The 14352-nt window shown below is 41.5% G+C and overlaps 1 protein-coding gene across 5 annotated transcripts in view; it reads left to right on the top strand.

The window, feature by feature from the left end:
• dlgap4b (discs, large (Drosophila) homolog-associated protein 4b) overlaps positions 1-12785 on the top strand; it is a 101268-nt gene extending 88483 nt beyond the window's left edge. For all 5 annotated transcript variants that reach the window (XM_086039860.1, XM_086039863.1, XM_086039864.1 and 2 more), the window contains 6 exons: positions 3949-4379; positions 5474-5562; positions 7128-7618; positions 8988-9079; positions 11227-11397; positions 12401-12785. In XM_086039860.1, the coding sequence (XP_085895986.1) occupies positions 3949-4379; positions 5474-5562; positions 7128-7618; positions 8988-9079; positions 11227-11397; positions 12401-12643 (1517 nt within the window). In that variant the 3' untranslated portion in view covers positions 12644-12785. The remainder of the gene's footprint in view (positions 1-3948; positions 4380-5473; positions 5563-7127; positions 7619-8987; positions 9080-11226; positions 11398-12400) is intronic.
• Positions 12786-14352: the final 1567 nt, after the last annotated feature.

The following is a 14352-nucleotide window of genomic DNA, read 5'->3' on the forward strand; positions in this document are numbered from 1 at the left end:
GGTTTTCCCCCCTCATAGGGTGTTTTAAAGCCAGGCTGTCATATTTTTGTGTCTCAAACAAGTGGAGCGTAGATGCGTCAGAGCCACTCACTGTCTGGCTAGCTGCTCAGGGTAGAGTGTTTTATTGTTGCAATAAATTACATTTGCGGTTAACTTCATCCATAAATGCATTAGGGGAGAGAATTTGTTTAATTGCCCTGTATTAACTGTATTAAACACTGCCTGTACAGTAAGTGGAGGTTTTATGATATGTTTTATGATGATGACAGATTGATAGCTTCCTACTTCCATTATATTTATTTGTCGTCACCCATGCTGTTCGTCAGCAGGTTTGTCTGAATGCATTCTGTGATGTATTGTACTTATATATGTTCTGTGATGCTGGTAGAGTATCAAGTTGTTGTCATTTGAAAGTATCACCCCCCCATCGGAAAAATTTTAACGTGGCCGTGTCAGACTCAAACTGTCTACGCTATAAATCTAAAGTAAAGCAGAAGCTCCTCCTTGGAAGATAAATACATATTTTCATGTTTATAAGTAATGAATCATATTGTGGATATTGAAGTGAGCAACCAGACCCTTTCCAGTTCTTTGGTTGCCATCCACTTTTCTTCTTTGCTATCACTGGTGCCATTGTGTGATTGCATCACAAAAACACCCAAAAAGATGAAGCGTCACTCACGTGATGTCATGCAGGGCGATGTTGACGACGGGTTTGACTTTTTTGGCAAATGTATCCAATTCCTTATTGTACCACTTATGGAGGGTTCAACTTTTGAGGTTCCACTATTAGTAACCTTTTTTGGCATTTCCATTCAATTACAAAATTCCTTAGCATACACATACAATGACTGTACAAATTGCTGTTTCTTATTTATACTATCAACAGTGTTGCTGAGCTATCGCGGAAATAATGCTGACCAGCAGTCTTTGCACTGCTAAAAAAAAAAAAAAAAGGCCAGTAAATAACAGTTGAGGAGTTACTGGAAATGTTTAAGACGCTCAAGCTTCTTCCTACTAATTGTTTTTCAGCCGTGAAAATCACATTTTGAGCAAGACAACAGCACCACTGTCCAGTCAGATTGACAGCACTGCCCAGTACTCACTACAGATTCCACTCAGAACATTTTGGCACAAAGCACCTGCTTGTTTGGTTTGCTGGATTCCCTTCTGAGGAATCTCACTGATTTAGCAATTTAGCCATTTCGCCTTTAGGCCATGTTTTCCCTTTATTTTTTTGTGATGCTAATATTATGTATAGCTTTGCCAATACTGCGAATGGTCATCACTGGAACAAACATTTGTTTTGTTTGCACAGCTGTTGAGGTTGGAGTTGCTAAGAGATACAAGACGGTGCCTAAATTAAAGCCAGCATTTTACATGTTCACAGGCTCGACTTTGTTTCCCCCGCTTGTAACTGATTTGCAATGCCATGGAACTTTGGCTGGGCTCATGAGCTTCTTGGCTGATCTGTGGAGAGAAGAAAGCCCAGTGGGAGCCGCATATCTTGCCTTTTTTAATAGACCTGTTTTATCGCATGGTGTATGTGTTTGTGTGTTAGTACTCAGCATGATGTGATTGTTTTTAAGGGGTGAGGCAGGTTCTGCGCATCCTGGCTTAAGGGTGTGCAGAATGAAGACAGCATCATATTGCACATGTCAAGCTTTAGGGCAGGTACCAAGATGCATGGACATGCAGATGCGCACACACATGATCCTCAAACTGAGTTAATCTGCTGATATATTTTACAAGAGTCTGCATGGTGTACTGTACTGTACATCCTGACGCCGTAGTGTAGACATAGCTCAGGCAGCAAGATGATCAGATGCTGGCAAGCCTGTTTCATACAGAATTTGTGCCATGCAAGTTGCCAAGAGTACATTTGTTCTTAAAGAGTAACTGCTCTGGACACGCTCCATCTTTATAGTAAAGGCCTTTAAATAGTTTGTATTTGTCAAAAAGATTCTCGCACACAGCCGAAGGATTTAGGTTTGACCTATGCTCCACCTCCTTGCCCAAACTCAGGCTCCGTCTCATCCATGAAGCTCAACATAAATTAAGTGTAGAATAAGTGGTAGAAAAATGGATGGATGATTAAGCAATTAAGGAAAATATTGGGTGCAGTGCAACCAAGTAGTGCACCTCATTTTCTCCACTAGTTTGTGGCCTATAAAAGAACAACAAAAAAAATCTGCTGTGGAAAGTTGGGCTACTCCCATGTTCTGGCACAACTCCTCTTGGCAACATTCGTCAGCTCAATATAACACTGGAATGGAAAGTGAATTCCAAAAGAGGTTCTCACATCCATTATTTGTTTTTTGAATAGATCATTTTCCCCATTTTTGTTTCTGCAAGGGCAGTGCAGTGTGTCACTTCTACGTCATAATCAGATAATACCGGACATTCCAAACTCTGCTTTTCGCGTTTGTATTAGTCACTCCTCAGGTACCAGTCAGAAATGTAGACACACACACATGCACATTTTCAATATTAAGATGAAACCATTGAGTGGATTAGAAGGCACAGCAGCCCTTTTGTTTAGGTGTTTGCACAACAGCTCACGTGCATTCTGAGCCGTTTTAAAAGGTCATGAGGTCGTGATGATTTTTCAAAGATTTTAACAGTTTTCGCCAACCCCTTGCACAGCCACAATGAGACAGATAAATTATATGGGTAAAAGTCTTGAGACACACTTCTTATCAAATGTATCAATAGGTGGAGTAATTCTGCTTTAAATCTTTCCTTTTGAAGATGGTTAGGACAATGCATGTTATCCCAACGTTTTGGGTAGAGCTTGGGGTAGGCCGAGAATGTTCTTCTTCTGGATGTTTGGATTAAATTGCATTTAAATGACATTGCAGATCCTCAGGGCTCAGATAATGACCAATCACTGCTCAGCTTCAGAGTTGGTCAGCCGTGATTGGTCGTTACCTGAGCCCTGAGCATCTGTGATGTCATTTTCAGTTGAGTAAAGTGACGCAAATGGCCGCCCCCAGAGATGGCTAAAAACAGGTCAATTAACTCTTATTCCACAAATGCAGTATTTGTCAGAATGCATTGTTTCAACTAGTGGGCCTGCATAGAACATATTTTTGAAAAAAGGGTGACTTAGGGGTGACTTCCTCTCTAAGGAAACCAGTAAAGCGGCCACTAGACAGGCATGTACATTATGGCGATTTAATAGACTGAACTTTTGGGTTAACTGGAAAAAGTGTTTGATAATTAAATCACTTCTCATCGTCTGAGACATAAAGACTGACAGTTAACTCGTTCACTACCATTGACACATTTATTTGTCTTTTCACAGTCCAGCCATTCAATCCTAGGAACTTATTCATATTTTTTTCAATTTTTTTCAAACGTTGGACTAAAAGAGTGTCTGAAAATGTCTGGCAGTGAATTGAGTTAAACGGATACTGATGCTGTGCTGGTCTGGACCAGAAATTCTCTTATCCGCTCCATAATGAAGTGCAAAATGTGTATTTACACAATAAAGGCATTCAGAAATATAACCTTTAACATATTTTGACATTTGAAGGCTCATCATATATCAAAAACCTGAGGCGATGAGTGTCAACAGTCCCTGTAGTAACTCCTGTGTGCTGTTTTAATGCTTCCATGACTTGACTGTGGTGTCACATAAAGATTCAGCTGGAAGCCTTGCGTGGCAGCTGTAGCATTCCTAATGTTACTGTAAAATTCCCCATTTGGTTTGGCTTTAGCTGGAAAGCGCAGCACTGCCATCGCAGCGTGATTGAAGCCGGACGGGGTTTCAGTGGCAACTTCACCAGAGACCCTTTGGATTCACCTAATGCTTTAAAGTAGTTCTTCACTTACCATGCGCATCCGAATGGAAACTACTACTCATAGTAAAGCAATGTTGGCTTTCGAACACAAAATTCTCTGATGTGTCTAATGGGATTCACTTTTGTCTCCCCTATCTTCCAGTCTCATGCATCACCACCTGTAAGAAGGCTGCTCCGCCACCCGTGCCACCACGCACCACCTCCAAGCCCTTCATCTCCGTGACGGTACAGAGCAGCACCGAGTCGGCCCAAGACAATTACCTGGAGCACCAGGACCAAAGGTCAGAGGTCAACAGCCAGTCGAGCCACGCGCACAGCAACTCGTCCGACAGCCTTGACAGCACTCGCGCCAACAGCCTGGCCCGGGGATTACCTCGCCCTCCGCACATCATCCCCACTCCCATCGCCATCCCCCGAGAGCCGCTCGTCCCCACCACAGCCAACGCTTCCACGGAAACAAGCGACTCAAGTTTAGTCCTGCATGATTCTTTGAAGTCAGGATTGAGTAACTCTGCTGACGAGGCTCTCGTGGTTCCTGTGCCCAGACGTAAACTCTCTTCAATTGGTATCCAGGTAGATTACATTTTGGACTGGCGTTTCAGCATGCCAAGCTTCACCCCACGTTAATATTTACAGCATTTAGCGTACTTGAATGGCTCTGTGTGACACAAATTGCGCTGGTAGCTAGCTGAGTAGGCTGAGTTGTGATTGATTATTTACAAACTCACCTACTCGCCAATTTTTGGAAAACCGTCACTAGCAACTATTTGCTGATAAACTCACCTATTTACGCTTTATGACTAAATGACTTGGTCCTTCTAAGGCACCACGTTAGAGGCGGGGTAGCTACTGTTGGTCACGAGCTGGCTGGTTTGACAGCAAACAGCAGCATGATGGAAGATTCCAGTAGAGGTATGACAGGCAGGCAGGGCTCCTCCTAAGGTTGACACCAAACAATTAAGGGTGGTAAACTTCTCAAGATGATGCAGAGAAAGGTCTGGATCACTAATGGCAATGGTGGAAGTTAACCGCTGATCAGCTGCTAAGAGCTAGCTTCTTAAAGTAAGGTACAGTAAATGCCAAACTCAAGATTTGCGAAATACAGTATGTACAGCATTTAAAAAAATAAAGAGTGTCTATGAATCACTGGGTCAAAAACATAGAATGTTCTATAGGAAAGTAGTACATTTAATTTTCATGTATTGCGAAGCAGTGACGTACAAACTGGTGCGTTTTTCCCCAAAGCCGTTTATTTTTAAGGCTAATGTTGTAAGATGAGTTTTTAAATTATATTAAAGTCTTTCGGGATCATAGCTTGGGGTATATTAATGGTTTAAAATATTAATTTTTGCTATTCGTGTCAAGGGCTTGGTCCATAACCACTGCTAATACGACGGGTTCACGGTGAATTCTATCCGAATTTGGCTTTTCCTCCTCTCCGTGTCCTGAAACAACAACCTCTTCCTCCATTTTCCAGTGACGGCACAGTAGCAACAAACCACCAGAATAACAATGGAGCGTGACATTTTAAAAGAAAAGTAATCACAGACAGACTCTTGAAATCACTTGTAACGGGTCATGATGGGAGTGTTTTTATTAGAGGGATCATGAAATAAATCATAAAATGTATCATGAAATAACGATTTCATGTAATTTTCTGTTCTGAGGTTGACTGTATACAAGAAGTTCCACAAGAGGAGAGCCCACCACTGGCCAAGTTTCAGTCCATTGGAGTACAGGTGGAGGACGGGTGGCAGTAAGTCCTCTTCCTGTCCTTGTAACAACGTGAGGAATTTACATTATAGCTGCACACACAAATCTGTCTGTTCTTGAATCATATTCCTGGCATACGTATGGGTTGTTAGTATTTGGGCTCAACAGTTAGACTTAAAATACAGTTATCAAATTCACTTCTCAACACAATTTTTTTTACATTATATGGACTAAAGTACGGAGACACCCAAACGTTACAACTATTGGAAGTACATGTGTAACAGCTTCCATTCATCTGGGAATACTGTGACTGAGGCGTTTTTCTAGTCATCCAAAGAACATTTGGGAGGTCAACAGTTGGACGAGAGAGCTTTGCTCACAATTTTTGCTCGACAGCATTCTTCCATGCCAAACTCTTCCAAGTGTCCCTGGACCTTGCTTTGTGCTCTGGGGCATAATCAAGGGAAATGGTTTCTACCAAAGTGCTCGCTCAATGTCAGGAGCATAGAATTGTCTGAAATATCTTGGTAAAATAAATCATCTATAGTGAGAAGGAACCAAGAAGTCTAATCCAAACCTGTATTGATGAGTTTATTGATATTGTCTCGATACTTCTGTCCATATTGTGTGTTCAACAGACAGCATTTGACCATTTTGCTGAATCAGTCTAATTGGATGCCAGTATGATGTTATATTTCTATTTTAAATTCCAAAATAATACCTGATCAATCATATGCTGCCCAACAATATTTCTTTCCGCTTGCATGATATTCGTGGTGTTTTGTACACCAGCTGTACATTTGATTTGTTTTGTTTTACTTTGTTCTTGCATAGTTTGTGTTTTGTGTCATAAAAAAAACAATCCTTTGTTTTTCTTTGAACAATTCCCACAATGTGAGTTTTTTCCTGAAGCCTTTGCACGTTCTTGTCCTTGTTCTTTCACACATTGTTTCTCTTATTTTCATCATCTTGACTGAATCATAACTGGATACCGTGTCCTGGTTGATGAATTCATGCCGTTCCAGCACCGAACTCATCTTTTATAGAAAGTGGTCTCTTAAAGCAGAAGTCAACCCAAACATGTTTTTTGAAGAACATATTCTATCCGGGCCCATCAGTTGAAACAAGGCATTCTGATAAATATTGCGTTTGTGGAATAAGAGTTAATCCACCTGTTTTTAGCCATCTCTGGAGGTGGCCATTTTGTCACTTTTGTTGAATGAAAATGACATCACAGTTGCTCAGGGATCAGTTAACAACCAATCACAGCTCGCCCGTTTTCTGAAGCTGAGCCACAATTGGTCGTTATCTGAGCCCTGAGCATCTGTGATGTCATTTTCAGTTGACAGAAGTGACAAAATGGCCGCCCCCTGCGATGGCTAAAAATGGGTGGATTTTGCTGCTAAACTCATATTCCACAAACGCAATATTAATCAGAATGCCGTGTTTCAACTAGTGGGCCTGCATAGAACATATTGTTGAAAAAAAAAAATTTCGGTTGACTTCCGCACAAGAGGAACAATTTCTGAATGATTTGTCCACTGATATCTTTTTTGGGTAGTGAAGTACTTGTTCTATAATTTCCCATTATCACCATGTTTGTTTCAGGCCCGGTCGCCCTTCTAGCATGGCCTCCAAACAAGACACAGACTCAGATAAACAGGACATCTCTGTCTTTCCCCACATTAATCAGGCCAAACCCACTGAAAAGAAAGTCATGGTCAGTAGTGCAAGCCAATCGTTGAGCTCCCCTCCTGAGCAGGACTCCTTAGACAACGGCGACACTACTGGTGACGCCTCCTCCCCTCCACCTCCCAGGCAGTTTCTGAACCGCTCCACCACACGAAGTAGCTCTTCCTCTTTCTCAGAAAGCCTCGACCCAGCGCTGGACCCCTCGTCGTTACCGCCCCCAGATCCTTGGCTAGAGAGCGGGAATGGGAGTAGCAGCTTTGCCCCCCCGAGTGTTAGTGGAGGGGGTACGCTATGTCGAAGAGATGGCCACTGGTTCCTGAAGCTACTGCTGGCTGAAACGGGACGCATGGAAGGGTGGTGCCAGCAGATGGATCAGGAAACCAAAGACAACCAACTCTCAGATGAGGGTAAAGTTGCCTGCCTACATTTGCATGGCCGCATTTAAACGTTTGCAGTCTTACTGTCACAATTTAATTTTGTTGTTCAACATGCACCTCATCACAACTTCCTTTCTTGGTGCTGAACAAAGCTCTGAAGATGTTTTTTAAACATAATTTGCCGTCATCAACGACAAGTACTACAAATCTTGTCACAACCCAGTTTGCCTGCATCAAAACTTTATTTTTGGTGCCTATTGAAGCGCTATAGATACGCAGTGCTTTTGTGTTAATTAATTGTGTCACAAAATAATGATTACATATGAGCCAACATTATTTTTTCAACATTATTTTTTTACGTATTTAGGGTTGCGCCCAACTACGTGTACAACAGTTGAGGTCAAATGGAGTGCACTAGTTAGTTGACACCACTGGAGGCACTGTTAATTCAGGCCCAACTAGTTTGCTTGTTCTTGCAAGCTACTTCCACAGTGGCAGCTCCCTCTTTTTCTTTTAAATACGCCACTGGCATCAAATCAGGGCTCTAAACCATTCAGAGAGAGATATTCCTGTACCATTAAAAATAAATAAAGACAATTAACAATCCATTCATTTTTTGTAATTTTCCCCCACAGTCAAAAAAGGAAATGCATTATTATAATTCTGTATCCAACATGAGGGCAGTGTTAGGTTATAGTGGGTCATCAAATCCAAGAAGCCCTTGACACCCACCAAATTAACTTGAATCTTTTGCACACGGTTCAATTGCTATTGAAGCTCGTCATATGGGTCACACACAGCTCGGTTCTCGGGTTCTGCCTTAGACTGTACAATCGTGCTGTCAGACATCCACAGCATGGAGGGGATGAAGCTATAATACCTGGGGCAACCACACACAAGCATGTCTGTAATCCCCAGAATTACACAAATCTACTCAAAAACTGATTACATCTCCAGATTAAATTAGCGCGTCAAAACGCCCCCCAAAAAGTGAATGGTACACACATGTAAAACGTAAAGTCGAATCTGTTACCAAAACGTTGTAATCCAAATCCAGTGATCAGTTCAAAGTCACAAACCAATCAGAACTATTGTTTGTCCTAGTTTTGACACAACACCCCTCATTGGCCAGTGGCTTGAGTATCTACTGTATATAAGCTTAGCAGACCTCAAAGAAGATAAACATTGCCCGAATACGATTAAATTCTCCCCACTCCCTGCACCAACAGGGCTCACTCGAGCAGTGCATTAAACGTACACATCGCATATTTAGAAACATACTATGACGACCATGAGGTTGCTGGACTTGTTGTGTATTGTGTCTATATTGTATAATTCATCCGACATCCAAGATACACTTACATATATGTGTTTGTCTTCTTCATGTTTGGCTGTGCAGTGTTGGGTAAGGTCCGCAGTGCAGTGGGAAGTGCCCAGCTCTTAATGTCCCAGAAGTTCCAGCAGTTCCGGGGACTGTGTGAACAAAACTTGGTGGGTTTTGCCCTGGCACCAATGCCAACCTCAAACTGACACAAAGACAGTCTTACATTACAGTTAACATTGTTTTGGTACATTAGGGTGCATCAAATGCATCATCAAAAGTAGGAAAACATCAGAATTTGGTGGTAAATTGTTATTATTTGATTCTGAAAAAAAATCACAAGCCATAAAATATGTTTTCATTTATTTTCACAAGGTCATAGAAATCGGATAGATGATTCTCATCCTATGTACAGGTATTAATGTATTGATATTGTTGGAAAATTTCAGCAGGTCACTCACTTGGGATGTAAACTCAATTGTTAGTTCACAAACAACAACCATTTTCCAATGCGTGTTCGTTTAATCTTTCAAGAAAGCATCCAATGTCAATCAAGACTCACACAAGTTGATTGAATTCGCTCGTCCATTTCTTTCAATCTCTGAAATACAGGAATCAGACAAGGTCAGATCTGGGCTTCTTTTCTTACCTCGCAAACACTCACACCCATGGGGGCAGAGTGAGAAAAGGGCGCCGTCTAAGATGCAAGCCTCACATATATCGTGTTGTGCTGTCGGATAAGTCTAATCAAAAACGTTGGTTCTGATCTTCTCCATCTATGGTTAATCACTTCAAGGACCAGGCCGTCTGGCCCGGAGACATCTTTGGTGACAAGGACTTCTAGCTCTGTCAGATATCCCTCAAAGCCTCATTCCATTACATTAGACAAAGCTGTATGCGTGCAGTTATGTGAAGGCCTGTTGGTGTGTTTGTTACACAAGACACAAATGGTTTTCTTTCTTCTTTCTATTGACTGCTGATGTGTAAGGACATTTGGCGGTTTGTGTGTAATGACCATAAATGTGTAATGCAATTACCGTCTGATCAACATATGGCTAATATTCAGCCATCCATCTAGAGTCAGTAATTACCAGCTTGATGCTAATATTGGTCAAATCCTTCACTATGATATGGTTTGTAGATAGGCACTATCCTGCAAAAAAGATAAGCAAAGTTCTGCCAAATGAAAACGTTATATTCTGTACTTAAATAAAACTTGTATAGTCATCTCGGCCCAAAATTTTACATAAATGTGGACTCAGTAGCTGTTCAATTTTATATAATCAATTTATATATATATATGTATATATATATATATATATATATATATAGATATATATATATATATATATATATATATATATATATAGTTAAAGATTTCGCTGTGTGAGTGAGGTTATTAGTGGTCCACCATTACCAAATAAAATGAGTTTATAATAAGCCCTTAAGCCATTCTTTTCGACTGACGTGTTCTGCATTATGGAAAATGAAGCCAACTGCAACACACGCTACTTAAACCTAATAGCATCAAACATTAACTAACTAATCTCATCACAGCAAGAACATAAACTCCGGCCTTTCTGCACAGATTAAGTATTTTCCCAGTGCTTTTGTGGGTTCACTTCCACAGTACAAAATAGGAAGTGTGCTTGATAGGGGACCACTGCGCAGGATAGATAATAAATGGGTGTGATATTCAACTGTGCTAGCCAGATGAGCGTGATTTGATGAGCCTCTTTCAACCATAATTACCTTGACCGTTTATACAAACCCTTAACCAACATCAAGCGCATAGCTGTGTGTAAAAGAAATAAAATTAAAAAATGTAAAAAAAGATGGGACCTGTTTTAAGCAAGCTATAGCATGGCTCCCTCTAGTGGCAAATATTTCAATAGCGTGTCTCTGAGTCTGGGAATAGATATGGGTTGTACAGTGCTGTGATTTTCAGCATGATGTCTACATTTGCGTATGATTATACATACATAAATAATTTCATTTTTTAAACCTTGAATAGATAAAAATACAGAATAAATAGAATACGACATATAATGATTTTCTTTATTCATCCCACATTTTTTTACAGCAGTGTATATCAGCAGCACACAAGAAAAAATAACATGCAAAAATCTTTAGATGTAGAGTAAACGTAACTGAACTGACAGCTGAGCACGAATAACTAATTAAATACCTTTTTGCACCTCACTGCCATACTATAAAGTCAGATTACCTATTAGTGGTCTGATCTATTTCATGCAACTCCCTCCTCCTCACCCCTTATTTTCTATTCATTCTACTTCCCTTTCCTTCTATTGGCCAGAATGTGAATGCCAATCCGCGGCCCACACCGCAGGACCTGGCTGGTTTCTGGGACCTGCTGCAGCTCTCCATCGAGGACATCAGCCTCAAGTTTGATGAGCTCTACCATCTCAAGTCCAATGACTGGCAGCCTGTGCCATCTGCGGCAGACCAGTCGCCCCCTGAGCGGAAGGTACTTCCCACCCCTGCTGCCCAGTGCCCTGGCTGGGGTAGGAAAGCCGCCGAAACCGGCCTCTCTCCTCCCACCACCACCGCCATTTCTCCCACGTTCCTTTGATTCCACATCCCTATGCGGGATACACTACTGTATATCGATCGAATAGAAAGGGCTCAGAGACATCCCTTTCGGCATGCATGGAGCAGTTCATCTCAAAGAGGGCAGTCTTGGGTGTGTTTTGAAGCCCTGCTTTGAGCATACATGCCTGTGTTGTGGTTGTCGTGGAGCATGGCTAAGACGTACTGACACAGGCATAAGGGGTGCACTCTTGCTCTAGCTCCTCTCAAATATTTGTGCCTGTGTCTATGTTACCGTCTGGTGTGTGTGTTTGTGTAGGAATGGGCATGGTAAGTCCACGCTACACCACTGATTTCACTACTTTGATTGATTTAGTGATTGATCCAGTGTTCATTTCAGACTTGCAGTACCCAAAAACGGAAAGTTAAAATAATGTGCATTGTAAATATCATACCGTACAGAAAGCCCACAGGCTGGTGTGTGCGAAATAGATGGTTTATTAAATTAGCAACTGACCATTGATTTTCCTGATTCAAAGATTACGAATATTTCAGAACAATCAGAATCTGAATTTCTTTAAATACCCTTTCCTAATGTGTATGTATTATCTTTTCCTTTATGTTGCCTTGTTGTGTCTTGTTCTGTTGTGCTTCAGGTTTGATCCCATGTCCATATCAGTTCATGTTCCCATTTACGTCGAACAATCTTCACTGACTGTTTCTCTCCTATGTTTGCCAGATGTCAATACCGTATTGTCTGTTTTTTTTTTTTCTGTGAGTCACTTAAATCGACCAGATATCAAAAATGAGCAGTCCTCTTTGTCCCTGACCTGTCTGTCAAATCTGGTGGAAGCGTCCAAAGACAGTTTATTTGCTTTTGTGAATCTTTTCTCATCACTCTCCCTCCTTGTCTGTCATGTGTCATCACTCTGCCTTTCAAGGACGAGGAGAAGGCGCCCACTCCGGCGTCAAGGAAGGCCGCTAAAGGACGCCCGTCTCTGGGCCGTGAAAAGAGCGCCGACTCCTCTTCCACCTCTTCTTCAGCTTCAGCGGAGAAGCAGAGGCAAGAGGCCCGCAGGCGTCTGTTGGCCGCAAAGAAGGCCGCCTCTTTCCGCCAGAACTCTGCCACAGAGAGCGCAGACAGCATTGAAATCTACGTTCCGGAAGCACAGACGCGCCTTTGAGGGGGACAGTGAGAGAGAGGAATGTCAGGTCAGATCATAGGACAGATAAGTGTCACACTGAAAAAATACCTGCAAAGGGGGGACAGAGGGGACACTTTTGCAATGCAAATGACAAGAGTGGGATCGAGTGGGGTGGGAGGCCAAATGGCCCCTTGGCTGGGGTGGGGGTCGACTTAGGGGATTTTAACTCACTTGTTTGTAGGCTGGTCCTGAAGGCATCAAACACGTAAATATTGAACTTTTGTGTACTTTACATGTTTTGAAAGCTGCCAATGAAAACCTCTGCAGATTAACTTTGTCATTACTTTTTACTAATATTTATCATGAAAAGAATTAAATTAATAACCATATTCCTATCACATCCTCAAAGTATATTTGAAGACTGTTTAAATTGTTATTCTATATTGGCTATAAGATCTATTTAGAGGACACAGTTGAGCGTTTTTGCTTTTTCTGCTTTCCATTGTTGTCGTCCTTCTCCCCAGGCTGGCCATTTTGTAGCTTCGCACAACACCGCCTTGTGGCCGACGCACACACTACACAATACCCACTTGCTTACGTCTGTCTTGTTTGTACTGATTTGTTTACTTTATTTGTTTTGTTAAGGCTCCACTTACTGTAGATGAGATTTTGAATATTTTCAAACTGTCATATGATGAAAGCCAATTCTGAAGGCGTATTATTTATATAGTTCCTAGCACGCATGTGTCTGTCAAAATGTTTGGTGTCAAAGAACAGTGGTAAGAATTTATACAGGTTATTTTCCTAATGGTTTTCAATGAACACATATCTCCATGTAATGAGAATCTCAAAACAGTATGTTCAGGTTGCAAACATCAGTACTAATAATTGCAGGGGTTTTTTTGGCCGATTTTACTTCCACCTCTCTGTTCAACGCTTCCCCATGCAAGTTCAGGGCTTTTAGAAGACAATACTTTCTTTTGGGCAACACCCATAATTTGTCCTTAGCAGGTTTTTTTTTTATCTTTGCATCCCAAAAACCTTCAAACAAATCCATCATATTTTTGTGCAACGTACCTGCACTTTTTAATTTGAAGAAAGCCTATTTAATTAAAGTATTAAATGCATGAGCAGCTGTGTTTGCATCATTTCTCCAAGTGCTGCATGCTTGGTAAAAGACGGCTTCGCCCAAAGATGAATTCGCCTCATTCCAATTCATCTCATGCATTTAAATGTCAGCATCAGCAGCAGGTAGCTCTTACCATGGAAAGTGGGAGGAGTGAAATGAAACAAGTTCGCAAAATTAGCCGCCACCCTCTGATAAATAAAACCCGTGCGTATAATACAAATGTAAACATCGTTTTACGATTTTACGTGTTCTTTCAAACTGAGTATAACCACACTTGTCTTTGCCTAACTAGAGGGCATGCAAGACACTTACATCAACAAGTACAGATGTTACACTTCTTTCACTCCAAAATCAACACATCATGGAGCGTGTAACACATTAGACTTTAACACTACAAGGGCAGTGGCCAATCCTCAAGTCAACACGGCCACTTGTAAACAAACGACCTTTGTTTACATGTCTTCCAATCCAGTTTGATCCCTGCAGATGGGAAACAAATTCCCCCTGGCTGATGGGTTCCACCAATGCACTACAGTGTCACTTCATCGCTGTATTTTCTTTATCATCGGCACCTTCAGCCCAAAACTGGAGCCTGAGGCTTTGACTTGGAAATGTCCCA

Source organism: Filicampus tigris, chromosome 9 (genome assembly GCF_054856515.1).
Source record: "Filicampus tigris isolate MCC_2025a chromosome 9, RoL_Ftig_1.0, whole genome shotgun sequence".
Taxonomy (NCBI): Eukaryota; Metazoa; Chordata; class Actinopteri; order Syngnathiformes; family Syngnathidae; genus Filicampus; species Filicampus tigris.